Source organism: Vombatus ursinus, unplaced genomic scaffold (assembly GCF_900497805.2).
Source record: "Vombatus ursinus unplaced genomic scaffold, bare-nosed wombat genome assembly UNPS02014807.1, whole genome shotgun sequence".
NCBI lineage: Eukaryota > Metazoa > Chordata > Mammalia > Diprotodontia > Vombatidae > Vombatus > Vombatus ursinus.
This window is the reverse complement of record NW_020954585.1, coordinates 4,994,253-5,017,131: the sequence shown is the minus strand read 5'-3', so window position 1 is coordinate 5,017,131 and position 22,879 is coordinate 4,994,253. Positions and strand designations below refer to the sequence as shown.

The following is a 22,879-nucleotide window of genomic DNA, read 5'->3' as shown; positions in this document are numbered from 1 at the left end:
CTGAAGCCACACTGGCTCTCAGGTAGATGGCCATCTTCCAGGTGAAGAATTATCCTATTAAGAAGTACTATGGGAGTTCTTCTCTTCAGTGATTTTTTTTGTGCTCTTAGCCTAATTCTGTTTTTTTTTTCTTACTTCCTTGTGACTTTATCACAAGCACTCCTCTCCGTCCTGTAACCGTGACCCAGAACTGCTTATGGGCAATAGAGTTGCCAATCATTGCTAGCTGTACCCATTGCCAGCAAAGGGTCCCTTGCAATCTCTTTCTGATCACTTTTCCAAGCCCCTTATCATCTCTAGGTTAAGAGCTCCTGAAGCTGCTGCTGTTGTCACAATCACCTCTAAAGTCCACTGTTGGTGCTCCTGACATGATCTGGTCCTGTGCCCACCCCAGTGTTACAGATCCTTCCTTCAGACCTCCTTAGTTGTCTTAGGCTAGAAAATTGTCTCCCTCTGACCTTTTGTTGGCTCTGTTGCTTTAAAATTAGATTTGAGGAGTTATTTAAAAGTTGTTTGGAGGAGAATATTGGGAGAGTTCAGCTGGGTCCTGGACTGTACTCCACCATTTTGGCTCTTTCCACTCATGTGCTTGTTGTCTTCCCCACATGCCTACCACAATGCCTGGCATATGGTAGGAATTTCACAAATTCTTGTTGATTGACTGATTGTCTTCCTCTACCCTCATACTCCGTGACATCAATACTCACATCATAGACCCTAACCTCCTAGTTCATTAACTCCCTCAGCTTCATGGTCTATATATCCTGTCTATCTCAGGCACCTACAAAAATAATTATATCTCAGATCTTACCATTACTGTGCCAAACCACAAATCTGAGTTATCTCTATCAATTACCATTTTTACTCCTTTTCAAGGGCTTTGGAATTCTGTTTTGCTGACTAGGTCTACTAAAATTTTGTATTAACTAATGTCAATTTCACCTTCACCACTTTATGGCAATTTCTTAAAAAAAAATTCTTCCATGATTAACTGTCACACTCCCCAGAGAGGCTATTTAAAAACCTCCTCTACTCATTCTTACACAACAATTTGTTGCATCATTCCCTAAAAATCTTTTCTTTAAATTTTTAAATTCATTTTGAACTTAAATAAAGACAAAAAAAGAACATTTCCACACACACAGTACAACATAAAAAGAGAATTCAATATACAACTATGAATTTCCATTTCACATTGTTTACTTTTTTTTAACTATGTAGTAAATACTAGATATCATTTTAAAACCTACCCAGCTTTTCTGTGCTTCCTTCCAAGTTTTCTTTTGTTCTCTGCTATGTACTTTTTTCTCCCTCTCTCCCCACTCTAGAGAAGGCTACCATTAGACACAAATATGTATGTGTGTGTATACATACATATATATATACATATATATATATATAAATCCACACACACATACACACACACACTCACACATATATATATGTAAAACCATACTATACATACCTCTATTTATCAGTTCTTTCTCTGGAGGTAGATAGCATCTTCCCTTACAGGTCCTTTATAGATGATTTGAGTGTTTATAATATTCAAAATGACTTAATTAATTCAAAGTTGTTCTTAGATAACATTGCTGTTACTTAAATCTTTATATTTGTGAAACACAAGGTTACTATAATCATTTGCTACTGTGTATTGTATGTCTACTCTGTTCCATTGATCTGCCTTTCTATTTCATAGCCAGGACCAGATGCATTTGATAATTAATGCCTTGTAGTATAGTTTAAGATCTGGTACTGCTAAACCTCCTTCCTTTACTTTTTTTCCCCACTAATTCCTCTGACATTCTTGACCTTTCGTTCTTCCAAATGAATTTTGTTATTATTTTTTCTAGCTTATTAAAGTAATTTTTTGGTAATTTAATTGAGATGACATTGAATAAATAGATTAGATTAGGTAAAATTGTCTTTTTTATTCTATTGTCTCTGCCTATCCATGAACAACTAATATTTTTCCAATTATTTAAATCTGACTTTATTCATATAAAAAAGTGTTTTATAATTATGTTCATCTAGTTCCTGGGTTTGTAGGTATACTTCCAGATATTTTATGCTATCTGCAGGTATTTTAAATGGTATATCTCTTACTATCTCTTCTTGCAGAGTTTTGTTGGTGATATATAGAAATGCTGATGATTTATGTGGATTTATTTTATATCATGCTACTTTGCTAAAATTGTTAATTTTTTCCATAAATTTTTTAATTGAATCTTTAGGATTTTCCAAGTGTATCATCATTTCATCTACAAAAAGATATAGTTTTGGGGGCAGCTAGGTGGTACAGTGGATAGAGCACCGGCCCTGAAGTTAGGAGGACCTGAGTTCAAATCTGGCCTTAGATCAAACACTTGACACTTACTAGCTTTGTGACCCTGAGCAAGTCACTTAACCTCAATTGCCTAAAAAAAAAAAAGATACAGTTTTTATTACCTCATTGCTCATTCCGATTCCTTCAATTTCCTTTTCTTCTATTATCACTATTGCTAGCATTTCTAATACAATATTGAATAATATTGGTGACAATGAGCATCTTTATTTCACTCTTGATGTAGTTGGAAAGTCTTCTAGCTTACCCCCATTACAAATAATGCTTGCTGATGGATTTAGGTAGGCATTTCTTATCATTTTAAGGGAAAATCCATTTTTATCTACACTTTTGAGAATTTTTAAAAGGAATGAGTATTGCATTATATCAAAAGCTTTTTCTGCATCTATGGTTTTCCTTATGTTAAAACATCCCTGTGTTCCTAGTATAAATCCCACTTGGTCACAATGTATAATCTTTGTAATCTAAAAAGAAATTTAAGGCACCCTTTTAGATTCTAGTTTCTTGCCAACAGTCTGAATGTGATTACTAATGGAAAGAAGGTAGAGAGAAGAGTAGAGAGAAGGTAGAGAGAAGAGAAGATTGTATATGATTAAAGGACCTTGGGAGGAAAAGTTCATAGGTCAGGATAAAGAGAAGGTGGAGAAGATTTCTCAGAATGTCTCTAAAAGCCAAGGAAAGTTAATATCAAATGACACAGAGAGACTATTCAGATTAATGACTTAAAGGAGGCTATAAGCACTGGGAAGTCATTGATATTTTAGTGAAGAGTCTCAGTAGATGTTGGGGATCACTATCAAATTATTAATATACGAGAGAAGAGTGAGTGGTGATAAAAATTAAAACATTGAGTGTTTGACAACTTTTTATAGAAGTTTAATAGCAAATGACTAGTAGTATCTGGATGAGGTATAAGAAGGATCAAGGAAGATTTTCTTTCAAAAAAGGATTGAGGATGGGTTGTGAAAGCTTATAGGTAGATGCTAAGTAGCCAAAGATTTTGAAGATGTGCAAGAGAATATAGCTAACTCTGTGAGCATAATCTTGGAGGGAAATGAAATCAAGCACATAGAAGAGAAGAGCTTGAACAAAAATCTCCCATTGATAAAGGAGCTAAAGAGGACAGAATGAATGATGATACTGAGACATTTTGAGAGATGGATAAGGAGAACTGAGGGTAGGTGATCCCATTTGATGGCTCTAATCTTCTGAGAGAAGCTTTTTAGTTACAAAAGTACAAGGGATTATAATGTAGTCTATAGTTTGGAAAAAGAAGGAAAATATTTGGAAGAGTCATTATAAAAAAATTAGAGAAGTAAATCAATGAGGTCAATATCCATTAATGCTACTGGTTTTTTAATCAAATATGCCAGGATTTATACATTATCCTTACGTGATTTTCAGTTAACATTTTTAATACATCAAAAAGTTGGGTTTTCTTTTTTTTTTTTGATGCATGTATTTCCTCTGTGGCAAAATTGCTTAGTCCTTGAAAATAAACTTCTTTTGTTGAGCAACTATGAATCCATCTAATCCAAGATATGATAAAGAGATACACAGCTGCTTTCTGGGCCCATATTTTATGGATTTGGATGTAGAAGTGACTGTGGATTCTTGAAAACTTTGACAGTAAAGAACAAACTTGGTATTCCCATTACCTAGCATAGTGCCTATTATGAGAGTAGATGCTCAACAAATATTTATTGAATTGAATTAAACTTGAAATCCTTTCTCAAAATATACAATTGTTATCTGGAGGCAGTTATATGTTAAGGTATGAGTGGCCATCAACACCTGAATAGGCAATTGGACATCAGGTTATTTGGTTAGATAACCCAGCAAAATAAGTAGCATTCTTTTTTTTTTTTTGTCTGTGTGTGAGGTAATCAGAGTGAAGGGACTTGCCCAGGGTCACATAGCTAGTAAGTGTTAAGTGTTTGAGGCCATATTTGAACTTAGGTCCTCTTGAATCTAGGGCCAGTTGTCTGTCCACTGTGTTACCTAGCTGCCCCTGAAAGCAGCATTCTTAAAAAGTGGGAACCAGGACAGATAAGTTTTTATGTAGATGAAGGAGTTAGGAAATTAGTAGAATGTAACTCCTAATCATCTAATTAGCCCTTTTAGTTTTCAGGTTAAAAAAAAAGAGGTCTAGAGAGGGTGACTTTCTTAAGGTTATAATGCTAGTTAATCACAGAGCTAAGGCTAAGATTCCTGATCCAAGGCTAAGATTCCTGACCCCAAAGGTCAGTATTCTTCACATTCCTATCCTTCATACAGCTGTTTTCATATGATGCTGGGAGCAAGATTGGATAAGCAGTGACAAAAGTGCAGTTTTACTAAGATGTGTCTTTCCAAAGCTATTTCCAATTTGCCTCCTCATTCTTTCCCCCCAGAGAACGAATAGCAACAAGGAAAAAAAGAAAGAAAGAAGGAAAACAGAGAGATTGACATTCTGGAAGAGACATTTATCAGTACACCAATAGATATCCTGATGATCTGCAAAGTGATTTAGTATATCAGCACCACAATCAACCACCAAAAGAAACCCTGAGGAGGACAGAACTTGCCATGGGCCTCTGCAGGATGAATGCAATGTCAAAAACTCCTCCATGTCCTCTAGGGAAAGTTCCATTCCCACAAGGGGCTTGCTTCAACTGGCCAAAATACTGGTCAAAATTAGACCATTCATTACTGGCCCTGGACTAGGGGCAATGGATTTGTTTTGGACTACTTAAATAACCTTTTCAATGATCTTTCTGCAGGTAGGCAAACACTTCAGGTCATAAATATGCTGGCTAGTGATTGCAAGGAGATACAAAGGTTGCTTTGGGCTTTTTTTCTTCTCTGTTCTGAAGTCGATTCAAGAAAGCAGTTGTTGCTAAATCAATTCCTCACCCTATTCCCCATATCTACTCTATAGCTTTTAAAGAGACTGAGGCAAGGACCCCAGCCAAGAAGAAAGGTTGCTTTTCTAGTGTATAGGTAGGTTGAGCCAGCTACCTGCTTGCCGAAAATTGCTTTATAATTAGAACTTGATTATGAGAATGAAAGAAAGCAAAGTAAGCTAAGAGAGAATCCTCTGGGGAAAGCAGCTTGTGATTGAAAGACATGGACTTTTGAAATCCATGAAAGAGAAGGTTCTATTTTGGGGAAAACAATCTCAGATATTAAACAACATGAAGCTGCCTTCAGTCAAAACCAGAATTAGGATGGGGTCAAGCAACTTGCCCAAAGTCACAGAGGTAGCAAGTAGTAAAGGGAAGATTTTAACCTCAGTTCTCTGGTTTCTAATCCAGCAGTTTTCCCATGTTTTAATGAATCTTCACTTTGCTCATATTTATCAGGATGTTTCAGATAACAGCAGTTTTTTCTGGGGAGCCTGGGTAATTTGAAAAATTGCCCCAATATTTCACAAATGTAGACACAGACCAGCTCCTGCTTCTAATTTTCCCATTTCATTCTTCCACCAACAAAGAAAGGTAAATTTCTAGAGAAATGTTTCCAGGTATTATCAGAGGCTGTAATGTTTGATATTATAAATGTGATGTCTGGAATGCTGATTAATAATGTCAGGAAATACAGTCGATTACAAATATCTGATTTACAAATATCTTATGCCTACAAACTAGAAGGTACAGAAAAGAGGTCCATCTAGAACTCCAGAAATACAGTAAGATAACACAGTGGATAGAATGCTGCAGTTGGATGAAGGCCTGAGTTCAAATCCTCCCTCAGACACTTTCTAGTTATGCAAACCTAGGCAAGTCATTAGCTCTCAGCATATTTCCTCATGTGTAAAATGGGGATAATAATAGCCCATGACTATTGGTAGGATCAAGATAGCATGCATAAAATTCTTTGCAAACCTTAAAGCATTATATAAATACTAACTATTGTTGTTGTTTTTGTTGACTAGAGTAGCATAATAGAATTAGAGGAATTTATAATAGTATAGAATTATACCATAATCCCTTCTTTCTGTACATCAGATTACAGTAAACCGCCAAAGCTGCAGTGGGAAAGTGGTGTTCTTTTTCCACTGTGTACTATCACAAGTAACAATACCATAATACTACTGTCCAATAGAAATGGTACTAAGAGCTACCAATTGCATAGCACTTCACATTTCATTGAGCATTTTCCATATATCATTTATTTTGATAATGAGGAAGCGTAGCTTGGTGTGTAGAGAGGCAGCCTCAGGAAAACCTGAGTTCAAGTCAGAAGTTCTGATACAGTAGCTGTGTGTGTAGCTAAATAAGTAACAACTTTTCAGCACCAGACTTAGTCATAAAATCCTGAGTTCAAGTCTCAATTTCTGATACATAGTAGCTGTGCATGGTTGGAGAAGTCACTTAACCTCTTAATGTTTTGGGTAATTCTCCTGAACAGCTACAGACCTCATTTGGAAGAATTTTACTATAGCAATGACATGCAAGATCCAGGAAGGAAAAAAAAATCTAATTTGATGAAAAACAACAACAACCCAACCCAGTAGGGTAGGCAATACAGGTATATATATCCATTTTACAGATGCGAAAAAATAGGTTCCCAGTGATAAAGGGACCTGCCCAGTATCATACAATCCTTGAAGTGCCAAAGTTACAATCAATCAACAAGCATTTATTAATTACCCACCATATGCCAGGCCTGCCCTATGCTTGGCCCTGGAGATAGAAAGACAAAAGGGATACAATCATTTCTACGAAGGAGTTTACAGACCAGCCCAGTGAGAGAGTACATGCATGTGTACAGATCTGCAGGGAATATATCTCCTGTCAACTCCTGCCCTACCACCTCCCCCACTACTTCCCCCAATATCCCCTCCCCCTAGTCCAGAAAGTAAAGGAATCTATTTACAGAAAGTAAAGGCTTAAAATCAATCAATCAATCATTCATTAAACATTTATGAAGTACCTACTATGTGCCAGGCACTATGCTAAGCACTGGAGATACATAAAGAAGCAAAAGACAACCCCTGCCCTTAAAGAGCTTACAATCTAAATAGGGAGGTGCTAATTGTAAAAATTTAGCAGAGCTATTCCTTTATGAAGTTCCAACAAGCTCCTGGAGGGCATAAGGGACCAACTACCTCATGAACATATTAAAAAACATATATAAGGTGATTTTAGGAAGACACTAGCAACTGGGAACAATCAGGAAAACACTTCATATAAAAAGTGGTGCTTGATCTTCTGACTAAACATTTGCTGCTCTTCCCACTATGCTCCTACATTCAGATACATTACGATTGAAATAGTTGGGACTTTTCAGTGGACTCCAAAACTAACCACTATTAATAACATTATTTCTAAAGGAAAATGGGCATTCCAAGCTGAAAATACTCCATTTACAAACTCTAAGAATATAACTTTCTAAGTTGGGAGTTATTTATAGTTTTTGAGGAACATCTGTTAAGAAAAAAATTCCGTTTCTGTATGAATTACCGAATGAAATGAGCTCAAACCTCTCAGGGAAATGAGGATCCTCAAAAGCATCTTTCTTTTAGTGATATGTGCCTTATTTTACAGTTTTTCAAAAATTCAGATCAAGACTCTCAATTCCTTTAAGAAGAAAAAAAGGCTAAAAATCTGAGGACTTTAATTATTAATTCATTTAAAATTATATATAGTATGTATATATATATAGCTATATACATAGCTATATATACATATATGTATATAATATACATACATACATAGTCTCACTCTTTGTGACCCCATTTAGAGTTTTCTTGGCAAAGATACTGGAGTGGTTTGCCATTTCCTTCCCCTGCTCATTTTGCAGATGAGGAAACTGAGGCAAACAGGGTTAAGTGACTTGCCCAGGATCACTCAGCTAGTAAGTGTCTGAGGCCAGATTTTAACTCAGGAAGATGAAGTCTTCCTGACTCCAGACCTGGCACTCTATCCACTGCACCATCTATGTATTAGTTATCCCTAGCTTGCCAGGCACTCTGAATTGGCTTCCTAATGTCTCCTTTTTTGGGGTTTTTTAAATTTATTTTTTGAGCCTCAGTTTTCTGCTCTGAAATTGAGATACTACTTCCATTATGTGCTTTCTTGGGTCGATGCTAGGAAAGTATTTTGTAAACCATAAAGAATTATATACATTACATGAAGAAAGGCCATATGACATAGTGGATAGAGCTCAAGTTATATAGATAATGGTTCGAATTCAGTCTCTGAAACATAGCTGTTGTTTGACCATGGGCAGTGTTCCTGGCAATTTTAGCAATATATATATATATAAAACCCCTCAGTGCCCCAGGCAACCCTCAAAGACTATAAATAGCCAGAGTAATTACTAAATAGCACTGGTACAAGGAATTTCTCACTAGGAATTTTCTACACCAATGAAATCACAGGTCACACCAAATAAATAAATAAATAAAGCACCATATAAATGCGAGCTCTTAGCCCAGGACAAGAGGCCCAAGTTTGAGTTTTGACCATGAATCTGGTCCTGTGACTTTGGGAACATAGAATGAACTGCCTCAAGAGGTAATAGATTTTCCCTCACTGTAGGTTTCCCTTTCCTTTATCTTTTGTTTATAGGGCAAAATGTGGTTTAGAAAGAAGTCTTCTATTTATGGGGAGAAAGAAAAAAAAATAATGGCACTGATAAATTTTGCTTAGACATTTCATGATCTATGGAGACAGGCAGACAGGTGTCTTGTAGTGCTGACCTAAGACCCTGACAACTCAGTAATAGTTCAGGGAACCATATATTAGAAGATGCTAAACATAAAGCATAAAAGCAGGAAGACATACTTTCCCCAGGCTGCCAGGGACCTAGGGTAATCCTAGGGCTAGCCTGACCATTGAACCTGGACTAGCCATTCCAATTATGAGTGTGGTAAGAATTGAAAATAAAACGGACCCATTTTGGTCATTTTTCCTTCAATTTGGGCTATCTGTGATAACAGACACTTAGCTATTAGAGAACCAATTCAGAGTATTAACCTTGGATATCTAGTTCATGAAGACTAGTTCCAAGGAGGGAGAAGTAGCTCCATACCGAGTGGTAATAATTGAGACTGGACAAACATAATCAATAAGCATTTATTAAGCACCTAGTATGTGCCAGGCTTTATGTTAGGTAGGCATTAGGAATACAAATACAAAATAAGGTAGTTGTTGTCCTCAAGGAACTTTCATTATACTGGGGGAGGCATAATAAACAATAATAATATTTATCATTGTAAAGTATTTAATGTAGTATCTGGCACGTGGTAAGCACTATATAAATGTTAGCTATGATTATTACAATTATTATGCTCACATATAAGTAAATGTAGGACATTTACAGTTGTGGGATGGAAAATAGGAAAAGCCTCTTGAAGAACTTGAGGTGATCTTTGAAGGGAACTGGATTCCAAAGAGGCATGGTTGAGAGGGGAAGGACATCATGGTCATTGGGAACAGGCATGGTGGCCAAGATGGCATGTTCTATACCAGGCACAGGATATTCCAAGATCTCTGAAATAGACCATCCTGCCCAACCACTGAGAATTTGCCTTTTGCCATAAATCCCCCAAGCAGTAACAAAGGAAGGAAGGCAGGAGAGCAAAGATGCAAGCATTCTAACTCCTGGTTAGGACTTCTCAAAGGGCATAGGGCACAATTTCTGTGATTTCTCTGACACCTCCAAACAGGCCTGGTGGAGAATGTGTGGTTGAAAATAAGAAAAATAGCACTTCCTTATTTCCAGTCTTTCTAGGCTGAGTGGGGCTACAACAATTCTCCCAGCAGAGGGTACATATTTCCAGAAGGTTTTCTCAGCTTATTGGCCTCTCCTCCCAGGCTGGTTGAGTCCTAGGGACACCCCCACCCTTCCCCTTAATATTCATCAAAGGGCATCTAGCCTATTAAAGAAAGAAGAGAAGGAAGAGGGGGATGGGGAGAGAACAGAAGGGAAGAGAGAGAGAATGCAGAGAGAGAAGGAAGGCAGTTCTGGACTCTTAGGAGGGATGGGATTGTGCTAACGCGCAGAAATAACCACAATAATGACGTGACCTCTCAGTCACACTCCAAGACGGGAGAAAAAAGATCAGTGTTATAAGGGAGACTGTGGGCATTTAAATGCCAACAGCATTTTCTGCTCAGCAATCCAGAAGAATGACATTATTTTAACCGGCACAACTCGGTGGACTGCAGGGAGATCATAACCAAGCTTACCTGCCGATGACCTGGCTTGGGACACAAGGAGGAAGCAAACGACCACGAGGTTTCGGCTCAAGGTGACGAGCGCCGCTAGAGCCATCTGCATTCCGTACTCTGGTCGGCGGCAGGATCTGACAATGCAAACCTACCGCCTCTACTGCCCCTTCAGCTCTGAGAACCAGGCTTTATCACCTTCGACTGATGATGCTGATGCTGATGCTGATACTGCCACCTACAGCCCACCTGAGGCCACTAAATGCTTCCAGCTCTCTACCAGCATTCCACTTGTCCTACTTTAGTGGGAATCTCCCCTCCTCCACCAGCCATTTCTAATTGGGGGTAAGGGGAAAAGGGAGGAGCGATCTTCTAAAAACTGGAAACACCTAGAATAGCAAGTCATTACATCAAAGGATTTAAATTTGGGAGGGACCTTAGATATTGCCTAATTTAGGGGGTTCTTAACCTGGGGTCCACAGACTGTGAACTTGGATGGGTGAAAAATGACATCATCTTAATTTTCAATAACCTCTAATTAAAATTTAGCATTTCTTTTCATTATAAATGTAGGCAACAAGTCACAGTTGTATAAGGAGTACATGTGACTTTGCCACCACTAACATTCACATATATTTTCATATCACATAGTTGTTGCAGATATTACAAAATATTGACCATGCTTATCACTCCTTAGAAATTACTGTAGTTATTAGACCTGCTACTAGATGAAACATGATTGAAGTCTTCCTGTTTGAGTTTTAATATAGTTGGTTTCCTTTGTAATCCAGAGTCAGAAAGACCTGAGTTCAAGTCTGATTTCCCATACTAGTTATGTGACCCTGGGCAAGTCAAGTTCTGTTTGTCTTGGTTTCTTAATTTATAAAATGGGTTGTTGTGAGAATCAAATGATAATAACTATAAAGCACTTAGTACAATGCCTGGCACCTAGTAAGTGCTATGGAAGTGTTAGATATCATTATTATTTAATTTTATGCATTTAAAAACTGTCTGAGAAAGGTGCATAAACTACACCAGATTGCCAAAAGGGTCTATGACTTCTGATAGATTGTACTTGATTAAAGCCTTCCTATCTACATTTTAATATAAATTGATTTCCTTTGTAATACTATGTATTTTATACATTTAAAAACATTCTAAGAAGGGATCCATCAAATACACCAAACTGTCAAAGTGGAATGACATTAAAAAAAAAATGGAACAGCCTCTGGTCTAATCTAACCATTTTATATTAAGGAGAAAAGTAGTAAAATAGAGAAGTAAAGTGATTTGACCAATGTCACTCAGGTAGGGAGAGGCAAAGGTTGGATTCAACACAGGTCATTTGACTCCAAATACAGTATAGTAGGTAGAAAGAGTAGAATTGTTTTTAGAGATGAGCATCACGAAAGGTAGCATGTTGATAATTCAGAAGGAATGTATGTGCACGTGCATGGGTACCAGACTTGTGATTTCATTGGTAGTGGGAATTTCCAGTGAAGGAACTCTTTCAGCTCATGTAGATTAACACTTATCTTTATTCTCTTAGAGAACTGGCCTGGGTTGCTGAAATCACACAGCTACTATATGCCAGAGTCAGGTCTTGACTAGGTCTTCTTGACTCTGCAGTTGTTCTGCTTCAGGATTCCATACTGCTTTATGTATGTAATTCAGTAGTTACATGGTCATAAAATAAAACCTGAAGTGCCTCTAATTTGCTAGGGCAATGGAGTGTTTTGGTTAAGCTTTCTGGTTTAACCATATTGGGGTGATGGTGGTGGAATGTGCTTGAATCCTTTTTGCAAAGCCTTCTAAAATGTATCAAACTGTAAGGAATTCAGAGAAGCATGGAAGAAAACAAGCATTTATTAAGCACCTATATGTGCCAGGCACTATGCTAATATTATCTCATTTGATCCTCACAGCAACCTGGGAGGCAGGTGCTATTATTATCCCCATTTTATAGTTGAGGCAAATAGAGATTAAGTGACTTGCTGGTCAGTGTCTAAGGCCAGATTTGGATGGAACTCATTGAAAGGACCCTGATGTTGGTAAAGTTTGAAGGCAAAAGAAAAAGGGGACAGCAGAGGGTGAGATGGATAGTGTCATGGAAACAATGAACATGAACTTGGACAGACTTCGCAAAGTAGTAGAGAATAAAAGGGCCTGACATGCTACGGTCCATGGGGTCACAAAGAGTTGAACATGACTGAACAACTGAACAACAAAATTTCCTGACTCCAGGCCCAGTGCTCTCTCCACCATGCCAAATAGTGAAGAAAGGATGACTAGGAAAACAGTGTACACAGTAGCTACAACAATGCAAACAGAATGAACAACAAAAAGAAATTAAATGATATATAATTATAATACCCTACATTAGCTGAGGAGAACTGAGAAAATGTATCTCTTCAATTCAGAAGTGTTGGCCATGAATATCAGACATGATAGGAGAGTTGTTAGTTTTGTTGAACTGCTTTTAAAACATTTTTTATCTTATACCCTGGGGTTCAAGAAAATTCCACTTCCAGAATCCAGTTCAGTCTTGGGGAAGCCTGATCCCAAAGAGTGGAAATTAGGTTTATTGGGTTTTTTTCTTGAACTCTTTGACTTATTTGTCTTACCTGCACCCCACAGATCTATGGGAAATCTTTTAAACAAAGCTTAGGTATGGTTCATGACAACTATCTCTCCTGAAAGGGATGAATAGAAAGGGTACTCAATGCAAAAAGTAGTAGATATCAAGTATATGATAGATACTTAAAGCCATGTTGGGGTGAGGCTGAGGCTCAATTCAACTGGCGGCTAGCACCAGGTCAGGCAGCCCCAGAAATGGCCCCTGTCTCCAAGCTTGCCTGCATCTACTAAGCCCCCATCCTACATGATGATGAAGTCATGGTCATGAAAGATAAAATCAATGCCCTCATTAAAGCAGCAGGTGTAAATGTTGAACCTTTCTATACTAATTTATTTGTAAAGGACTTAGCCAACACTGATATTGGAAGTCTCATCTGCAATGTAGGAGTTGGTGGAGTTGCCCCAGCATCTGGTGTTGCTACTACTGGGGGTTGCTATCCCTAATGCTGGTGCTGCCCTGGTGAAGAGAAGAAAGGAAATTGAGAAAGGAATCAGAGGAATCAGATGATGACATGGGCTTTGGTCTTTTTGACTAATTATCTCTTTTAATACAGCAAATAAATAATTGAACTCTGAAAAAATATTTGTTTTTCCCAATTACATGTCAAGACAAACTTTAACATTCATCAAAAAATTTTTTTTGAGTTTTAAATTTTCTCCCTCCCTCCCTCACCTGCACCTTCCCTAAGACTGTAAGCAATTTGAAATAGGTTATAAATGTTCAATTATGTAGAACATGATTCCATTTCATGTTGTGAGAGAAGAAACAGAACAAAAGAAAAAAAACATGAAAAATAGTATGTTTCAATCTGCATTCTTTCTCTGAATTTGGATAGGATTTTTCATCATGAGTACTTTGGAATTGTCTAGGATCATTATATGGCTAAGAATAACTAAGTCATTCACAGCTGATCATCATACAATATTGTTGTTACTATGTACAATGTTTTCTTGGTTCTGCTCATTTCACTGCATCAGTTCTTGCAAAGTCTTTCCAGATTTTCCTGAAATCAGTCTGCTCATCATTTCTTATAGCACAATGGTATTCCATAGCAATAGTATACCATAACTTGTTCAGCAATTCCCCTTAATGGGCATCCCCTCAATTTCTAATTCTTTGCTACCACAAAAAGAGATACTATGTATGATATGAATATTTTTGTACACATAGGTTCCTCCCCACTTTTTTTAAAAAAAAATTTTCTTTGGGATACAGACCTAGTTGCGATATTGCTATGCACAGTTTGATTGACTTTTGGGCAAATTGGTAGACTGCCAAGTATCTTATATTGTCTACAGTCATTTTAAACAGAATTTCTCATTTTATCTCTTGTGCTGGGCTTTGTTGGTAATATATAGAAAAGATGACAATTTATATGGGTTTATTTTCTATTCTGCAACTTTGCTAAAGTTGTTAATTATTTCAAGTGGTTTTTTAGTTGATTCTCTAGGATTCTTCAAGTGTACCATCATATCATCTGCAAAGAGTGATAGTTTTGTTTCCTCATTACCTATTCTAATTTCTTCAATTTCTTTTTTTTTCTCTTATTGGTATAGCTAACATTTCTACTACAATATTAAATAATAGTGGTGATAATGGGCATCCTTGCTTCACTCCTCATCTTACTGGGAAAGATTATCCTCATTACATATAATGCTTGGTGATAATTTTATTTTATTTTTGTGAGGCAATTGGGGTTAAGTGACTTGCCCTGAGTCACACAGCTAGTGTTATGTATCTGAGGCTGGATTTGAACTCAGGTCCCTCCTGACTCCAGGGCTGGTGCTCTATCCACTGTGTCACTTAGCTGCCCCCTTGCTGATGATTTTAGATAGATACTACTTATCATTTCAAGGAAAGCTCCATTTATTCTTATATTCTCTAGTGTTTTTAATAGGAATGAGGGTTGTATTTTGTCAAAAGCTTTTTCTGCATCTATTGAGATAATCATATGGTTTCTGTTGGTGTTATTATTGATATGGTCAATTATGCTGATAGTTTTCCTAATATTGAACCAGTTCTACATTCCTGGTATAAATCCCACTGGGTCATAGTACATGATCCTTGCGATATAGTAATCTCCTTGCTATTTTATTTAAATTTTTGCATCAATATTCATTAGGGAAATTGGTTTATAGTTTTCTTTTCTTTTTTGTTTTTATAGTTTTCTTTCTCTGTTTTCACTCTTCCTGGTTTAGGTATCAGTGCTATATTTGTGTTATAAAAGGAGTTTGGTAGGACTCTTTCTTTGCCTATTTTTGCAAATAGTTTATGTAGTATTGGAATTAATTGTTCTTTAAATGTTAAGTAGAATTCACTTATGAATCCATTTGGCCCTGGTGATTTTTTATTACATATTTCATTGATGACTTGTTCAATTTCTTTTTCTAAGATGGGTTTATTTAAATACTGCGTTTCTTCTGTTAATTTGGGCAATTTATATTTTTGTAAGTACTCATCTATTTCACTTAGATTGTCAGATTTATTAGCATATAATTGAGCAAAATAGCTCCTAATAATTGCTTTAATTTTCTCTTCACTGGTGGTGAATTCACCATTTTCATTCTTGATACTCATAATTTGGTTTTCTTTTTTTTAAATCAAATTAGTCAATGGTTTATCTATTTTTTTCATAAACCCAGCTCCTAGTTTTATTTATTAGTTCAATAGTTTTCTTAGTTTCAATTTTATTATTCTTCCTTTTGACTTCCAAAATTTCCAATTTGGTGTTTAATTGGGGATTTTTTTCTAATTTTTTAAATTGCATGCCCAACACAAAAATTATGAAAACACTTAAAAGACAAAACCCTTCATGGGACTGCTTTACATTGTCCAAGCAACTTGTAAGTCTTTTATCTTTTGTTCTCCTCTGGGGTCCCCACTCTCCTCATTTTTGAGTGCTTCCCATGGACCTCAATACCCAGGAGGCCCCTGGCATGCTTCATTTGACTTTTTGGTCATTTCCTCACTGGCCACTTAGCTGGCACTCTTTTACCATGACTTCTCTTCTGGCCCTTCTCACACTCATTTTCCAATTCTGGAAAATTTTCCAATTTTCCATAATCAAATCAACTCTGTCATTGTTGTTGGAAAGGATGAGTCAGTACACTTCCCAAGGTTTCAGCTGACCTTTCCTATAATTTTCTAAACCAAAATACTGATCACAACGCTCCTCTATGTATTGTCCTTTCCCCTCCACCCATCATCATTAGAGACAGTCCAGCTTTTGCCTTTGTATCCTCAATGGTTAGTACTTTGCTCAGCAGATAGTAAGTGTTTAATAACATCTTTTCATTTATCCACTTGTTCATTCACTCATTTGTGGCTCTGCAGTGCTTTTAGCTATATAATACTCTTGTCCCTGTATATATGTACATATACATATATATGAACATATATGGGTGGTGAGGTGACCCAGTAGATAGAGCACCAGGCCTGGAGACAGGAAGACTGGAATTCAAATTTGGCTTCAGACATTTACTAACTGTGTGACCCTGGGCAAGTCACTTACCCCTGTTTGGCTTAGTTTCATCATCTGTAAAATAAGCTACAGAAGGAAATGGCAAACTACTCTAGTATCTTTGCCAGGAAAACCCCAAATGGGGTCACAAAGAGTCAGACACAACTGAAAACAGCAACAATGACATATGTACACATACATACAGATGTATATTTATATGTGATTATATATGTATATATACACATACACATATGCTGTCTTACATAAGGACATGTATGTATTTTACACATTATATATGTAATTTTATATATATGTATATGTTTTTTTCTATAATAATGTAAAGTTAGGCAGAGAACCCAAGTTCTGTCTAGGAATATTTCCTAACTGGGAGTGACTTTACCTGAATTAAGAATGTTTCATCTAAAATAAACTCTCTAAAGCCAAAGAAAACAAAACCAAACTGGGGAGGGGAGGTCAAGGGGGAGAGAAGAGGGATTATATTGCTTTCTAGGCTTAAAATTAGCTAATTATTGTAAAGGGTATTACAATAGACCTGGTGAACAATCCTCTAATTTAGTTCTGGGTTGGACTCCAGTGATTTCCAAATGCTTTTGCAATTGTCAAAATGCAATGAAACAAATTAAGGAGGATAGCCCCAGAAACATGGATGTTTGTCTAAAATTGGGAACAGAGGAAATTATACATTTGGTTGAATTTCTTAATACAAATCTCCTCCTGGATCACTGCCTTTTCATGGTGGAGGGGTTTGTATAGCTCAGTGAAACTATGAGTTGCGCTGTGCTGGGTTACTCGAGATGGACAGGTCATAGTGGAGATTTCTGACCCATTGGAGGAGGAAATGGCAAAGCACTCCAGTATCTTTGCCAAGAAAACCCCGAGGACAATATTAAAATGATGAAAGACATGACACTGGAAAATGAGCCCCTCAGGTCAGAACGTGTCCAACATGCCACCGGGGAAGGGGAGAGAACAACCATAAGTAGCTCCAGTGCTATTGAAGCAGCTGGGCCAAAGCTAAAAGGAAGCTTAGCTATGGGTGTGTCTGGTGATGAAAGGAAAGTCCTGTGCTGTAAAGATCACTATTGCAATTGGAACCTGGAATAAAAGATCTATGAACCAAGGTAAGCTGGATGTGGTCAAAAAGGAGGTGGAAAGATTATACATCAACATCTTGAGTGTCAGTGAACTTAAATGGATGGAAATCGGTGAATTTAATTCAGATGATCAATACATATACTACGGTGGGCAAGAATCCCTTAGAAGAAATGGAGTAGACCTTATAGTAAATAAAAGGGTGAAAAAAACAGTAGTGGGGTATAATCTCAAAAATAACTGAATGATATCTGTTCAAATCCAAGGCAAACCACCCAATTCCACAGTAATACAACACTGTTGCTGAGGAGGTCAAAGTTCATCGGTTCTCTGAAGATCTACAATATCTTCTGGAAATAACACCAAAAAAAGATGTCATATTCATCATAGGGGATTGGAATGCTAAAGTAGAAAATCAAAAGATAATTAGAATAACAGGCAAGTTTGGCCTTGGAGTACAAAATGAAGCAAGGCAAAGACTAATAGAGTTTTGTTAAGATAACTCATTGGTCATAACATTCTTTTTCAACAGCCCAAAAGGCAATTCTACACATGGATATCACTAGATGGTCAATATAGAAATCAAATTGATTATATACTTTGCAGCCAAAGGTGGAGAAGCTCTATGCAGTTGGTTAAAATAAGACCTGGAGCTGACTGCGGCTCAGATCACGAGCTTCTCATTGCAAAATTCAGACAAATTGAAGCAAGCAGGGAAAACCATCAGACAGTATATGTATGAATACGAAGTGGAAGTGAACAGAGGTTCTCAATACTATACAGGAGGCAAAAAAAAAAATATTCCAAAGAAAAAAGAAAAGTAAGAAAGCAAAATGGCTGTCTGATGAGGCTTTACAAATAGCTGAGGAAAGAAAGAAGGCAAAAGGTAAAGGAGAAAGGGAAAGATATACCCAACTGAATGCAGAATTCCAGAGAACAGCAAAGAGAGATAAGGAGGCTTTCTTAATAAGACATGCAAAGAAATAGAAGAAAACAACAGAATGGAAAAGACAAGGAGATCTCTTCAAGAAAATCAGAGATATCAAGGAAGAGTTTTATGCAAAAATAGGCATGATAAAAGACAAAAAAATGACAGGGATTTAACAGAAGCAGAAGAGATTAAGAAGAGATAGCCAGAATACACAAAAGAACTATACAAGAAAGATCTTAACATCACTAATAACCAAGATGGTGTGATTACTGATCTAGAGTCAGACATTTTGGAGAAGTCAAATGGGTCTTAGGAAGCATTGATAATAATAAATCTAGTGAAGGTGATGGAATTCCAGCTGAGCTATTGAAAATCCTAAAAGATCACGGTGTTAAAGCACTGCTCTCAATATGCCAGTAAATTTGGAAAACTTAACAGTGATCTATGGATTAGAAAATATCAATTTATATCCCAATCTGAAAGAAGGGCAATGCCAAGGAAAGTTCAAATTATTCAACAACTGTACTCATTTCACATGCCAGCAAGGCAATGCTCAAAATTACACAAAATAGGCTTCAGGAATATGAGAACTGAGAATTTCCAGAAGAGCAGGTTGGTTTTCAAAGAGGCAAAGAACTACAGACCAAAGTGCCAACATCTGCTGAATTATGGAGAAAGAAAGAGTTCCAGAAAAACACTGACTTCTGCTTCATTGACTATACTACGCTGTGATTGTGTAGATCACAATAAAATATGGCAAGTCCTCAAAGTGATGGGAATACCAGATCATCTTACTTGTCTCCTGAGGAACCTGAATGCAGGCCAAAAAGCAGCAGTTAGAATGGACATGGAATAACTGATTGGTTTAAGATTGGGAAACGAGTAGACAAGGCTGTATATTGACACCTTATTTATTTAACTTACATGCAGAGTACATCATGCAAAATGCCAGGCTGGATGAATCAAAAGCTGCAATTAAGATTGCCCAGAGAAATATAAACAATCTTAGATATGCAGACAATACCACTCTGATGGCAGAAAGTAAAGAGGCATTAAAAGCCTCTTGATGAGAGTGAAAGAGGGGAGGGTAAAAGGTCCCTTGAAGCTTAACATCAAAAAAACTAAGATCTTGGCAACTGTTCCCATCACTTTCTGGCAAATAGAGGGAGAAAGAATGGAAGCAATGTCAAATTGTATATTCTTGGGCTTAAAATCGCTGCAGATAGAGACTGCAGCCATGAAATTAAAAGACATTTGCTCTTTGGAAGGAAAACTATGGCAAATTTGGACAGCATACTAAAAAGCAGAGACATCACCTTGAGACAAAAGTCTCTATAGTTAAAGCTATGGTTTTTCCAGTAGCAATGTATGGCTGTGAGAGCTGGGACCATCAGGAAAGCTGAATGCTGCAGAATAGAGGTTTTAGAATTGCGGTACTGGAGAAGATTTTTTAAAGTCTCTTGGACAGCAGGGAGTTCAAATCAGTCAATATTTTAAGAAATTAATTCAGGTTATTCACTGGAAGGTCAAATACTGAAGCTGAAAAGAAAACATATAATGAGAAGATGTGACTCATTGAAAAAGACCCTTATGTTGGGAAAGATTTAAGGCAAAAGAAGGGAATGGCAGAGGATGAGATAGAAATAATGAGGTTGGACAGACTTGGGAGATAGTGGAGGACAGAAGGACCTGGCTATGGTCCATGGGGTTACAAAGAGTCAGACAGGACAGAACAAAATAACTTAATCCAAAGTGAAAGATCTTTCAGGCCTCCCAAATCTGAGTCTCCAGTCCTATGCACACACTTTTGGTTTGTTACCACCTACTCCCACCTGGGGTGAGAAAATAAGCTGGAAAGATTAAGGGGAGGAAATGCAACCGACTCATAAATTATCTATTAGCAACGCTGCTCTGTTCTTGGAAGGGTGAAACAAACAGCCAACAAGATACTTAGTACTTGTGGGCAGGACACAATTGCTAAAGTATTGCAATGATTACTTTTAGTCCCAGCCCTACAGCCAGAGTGCTTGCATTTAAAGGGATGAGCCTGTGTTTACGCTTTTTGGTCTAGTCACCCTTTCACTCCTCGCTGTGGATGTCTATTACCTTGAGGGTACTTTTTCCCCCCCAGCTTCGGACCAGGCCGCACCCAGTTCCCCGTAGGTGACACCTGACTGGTGCTGCATCTGGGCACAAAATTTTTGATTGGCTGCCCAGCGTGCTGGGCAGCACAGGGGGAGAGTCTGTCGCTTTAAGCGGGGGCGGGGACTCCGCAGGGCGGCAGCTTTGCTCCGGGAGCCATGGGCCTTCTTGCTGCAGGAAGAGCTGCAGCCTCTCGGGGTGAGTTAGCAAACGTTCCGTCCGAACGTTCCCCGGCGGGGGGTGTGGGGGAGGGAGTGTGCTTCCCGGGGGTGGAGGTGGAGGGGGCTTTCTGTGGCCAGCCGGGGTAAGCGCGTGCGCGGGCGAGGCCGTCTGGAGCCCCGGTGCATGGGAGCCAGGAGGCCTTTCTATCCCCGGACGTAGTTGAGGGTGACGGTGGGACAGAAGGGTCCTGGGGCACCGCACGAGAGCTCTTTCCCCCACTTCCTTTTCTTTTCGGCCGAGACCAGGCCAGGGGTTTCATTCTGAGGCTTTACACTTCCATATTACTCCTAGTTAGGGTAAAGGTGGTGGGGGGGGGACGCGAAACGAGGGAAAGGCCGAGGCGGCTTTTGGAATTGACCCTGTGCGGGCACCGTAGCACCCGGCCAGGGCAACGGCGAACCCTCCTGTATTGCAACAAAGAAGGGAACCCGAGGAGCGTTTGGGGTCGGGGTTGGGACTGGGAAAAGGTGACACCCTGCCCCGCCTCCTCCAACGTTGTGGAAGGGCCCAGTGGGAGAGGGGGAGGCGTCTTGATTCCTATCCTCGCCTCCTGGCGTGAAGCTTTGGTCCTTTAGCCCGCGGTCTAGAGAGAGAGAGAGAGAGAGAGAGAGAGAGAGAGAGAGAGAGAGTAGGTTAGCGGCGGCAGCGCCACCACCCGGCGCGGAGGCGATCTCGCAGGCGTTGTCTTGCAGGGGGCGGGGCGAGGGGTCTATGTTACGGAGTCCTGTCCGAGGGTCTGGGGCTGACTCGGGGCCTTGGGGGGGGGAGGAGGGGCCTGGAATGGAGGATGCTGGGAGGTTTTCCGGGAGGGGCGTGTGTGTATATGTGTGGAAGCTACCCGGAAGTGGGTACCCAGAGGTCCGCCTACCTCAGATTTCCGCCCCCCTTCTCTAGGAGTTCGCGGGCCCCCCCCTCCCCCGCAGTCTGGGAGATGAAGGGGGGAAGGGCAGGGGAGGGTCGGTAGGAAAAAGGGGAGAAGCTCTTCGGGCCGCCGCAGAAGCCAGGCACTCCTGGAAACCAGTAATCCATCCGCTGACGAGTCTCTTACTACCTCACCAGCTTTATTTAAATAGATTGCAGGCCCTGGGGGCCTCTGATATCAACCTGCTTTTGGGGGCTTTTTAAAAATAACATTGCTGTGTTTGGGGGCTGTGGACTTCTGTGATCCTGGGGAGCCCCTTCCGTTGTGTCTCTGGTACCGGCATGGATCCACACAAGTGACATTGTCCCCATCATTGCTGAGTGAGAGTTTAGGGTTCCAGGGGGGAGTGAGTCGAAGAACCCCTTTTCTCTTTTCTCTGTAAGTGCACATGCATTCTGACTGAAAAGACAAGAGAGGGGCCTGAAAATTTACCGATTTCGGTGAATGAGTTTTACAGTTTAGAAGATGTTTCTCTAAAGTTTTCGCCTTTCATTTAAAGTTGAAGTGTGGACATTGAAGAAAACCGCCGCGTGTTGCTTATGTTTAAAGGGTAGCAGAATGTGAGAATTTAGGTTAAAAAATTTAAAAAATAATGGATTAAATGGCTTTGTATTGGGGTTTATAAGCAGAAATTTTTGAAATAAACTTGTTCAGAATTAAGCTTTAGGATGTTTATAGGCATATGCCCTGGAAAACTGAGATAATCTGTTCCTTTTTGTAAAAATAGGTTGGCCCTGACTCCATTCTTCTAAGAAACACAAAGTAACTCAAAAGAAAAATGGCATTTGTTGCAACACCCGGGGCCACAGTGGTTGACCAAACCACTCTGATGAAAAAATACCTTCAGTTTGTGGCTGCTCTTACAGATGTAAATACACGTAAGTTGATTTTTTTTCCCCATTGCCATTTTAGGAAACATCATAATATGACTTATTTGCTTCGTTATTA

General features: G+C 38.7%; 2 protein-coding genes across 8 annotated transcripts in view; one reads left to right on the top strand and one right to left on the bottom strand.

The window, feature by feature from the left end:
* The window catches only part of TMEM130 (transmembrane protein 130), a 51,683-nt gene extending 41,068 nt beyond the window's left edge, over positions 1-10,615 (bottom strand). The window contains exon 1 of the mRNA XM_027874396.1: positions 10,525-10,615. Coding sequence (XP_027730197.1) covers positions 10,525-10,615 — 91 coding nt within the window. The remainder of the gene's footprint in view (positions 1-10,524) is intronic.
* A 10,287-nt stretch (positions 10,616-20,902) lies between these two features.
* Positions 20,903-22,879, top strand: part of LOC114052499 (transformation/transcription domain-associated protein) — a 169,861-nt gene continuing 167,884 nt past the window's right edge. For all 7 annotated transcript variants that reach the window (XM_027875152.1, XM_027875148.1, XM_027875153.1 and 4 more), the window contains exons 1-2: positions 20,903-20,985; positions 22,659-22,809. In XM_027875152.1, the coding sequence (XP_027730953.1) occupies positions 22,710-22,809 (100 nt within the window). In that variant the 5' untranslated portion in view covers positions 20,903-20,985; positions 22,659-22,709. The remainder of the gene's footprint in view (positions 20,986-22,658; positions 22,810-22,879) is intronic.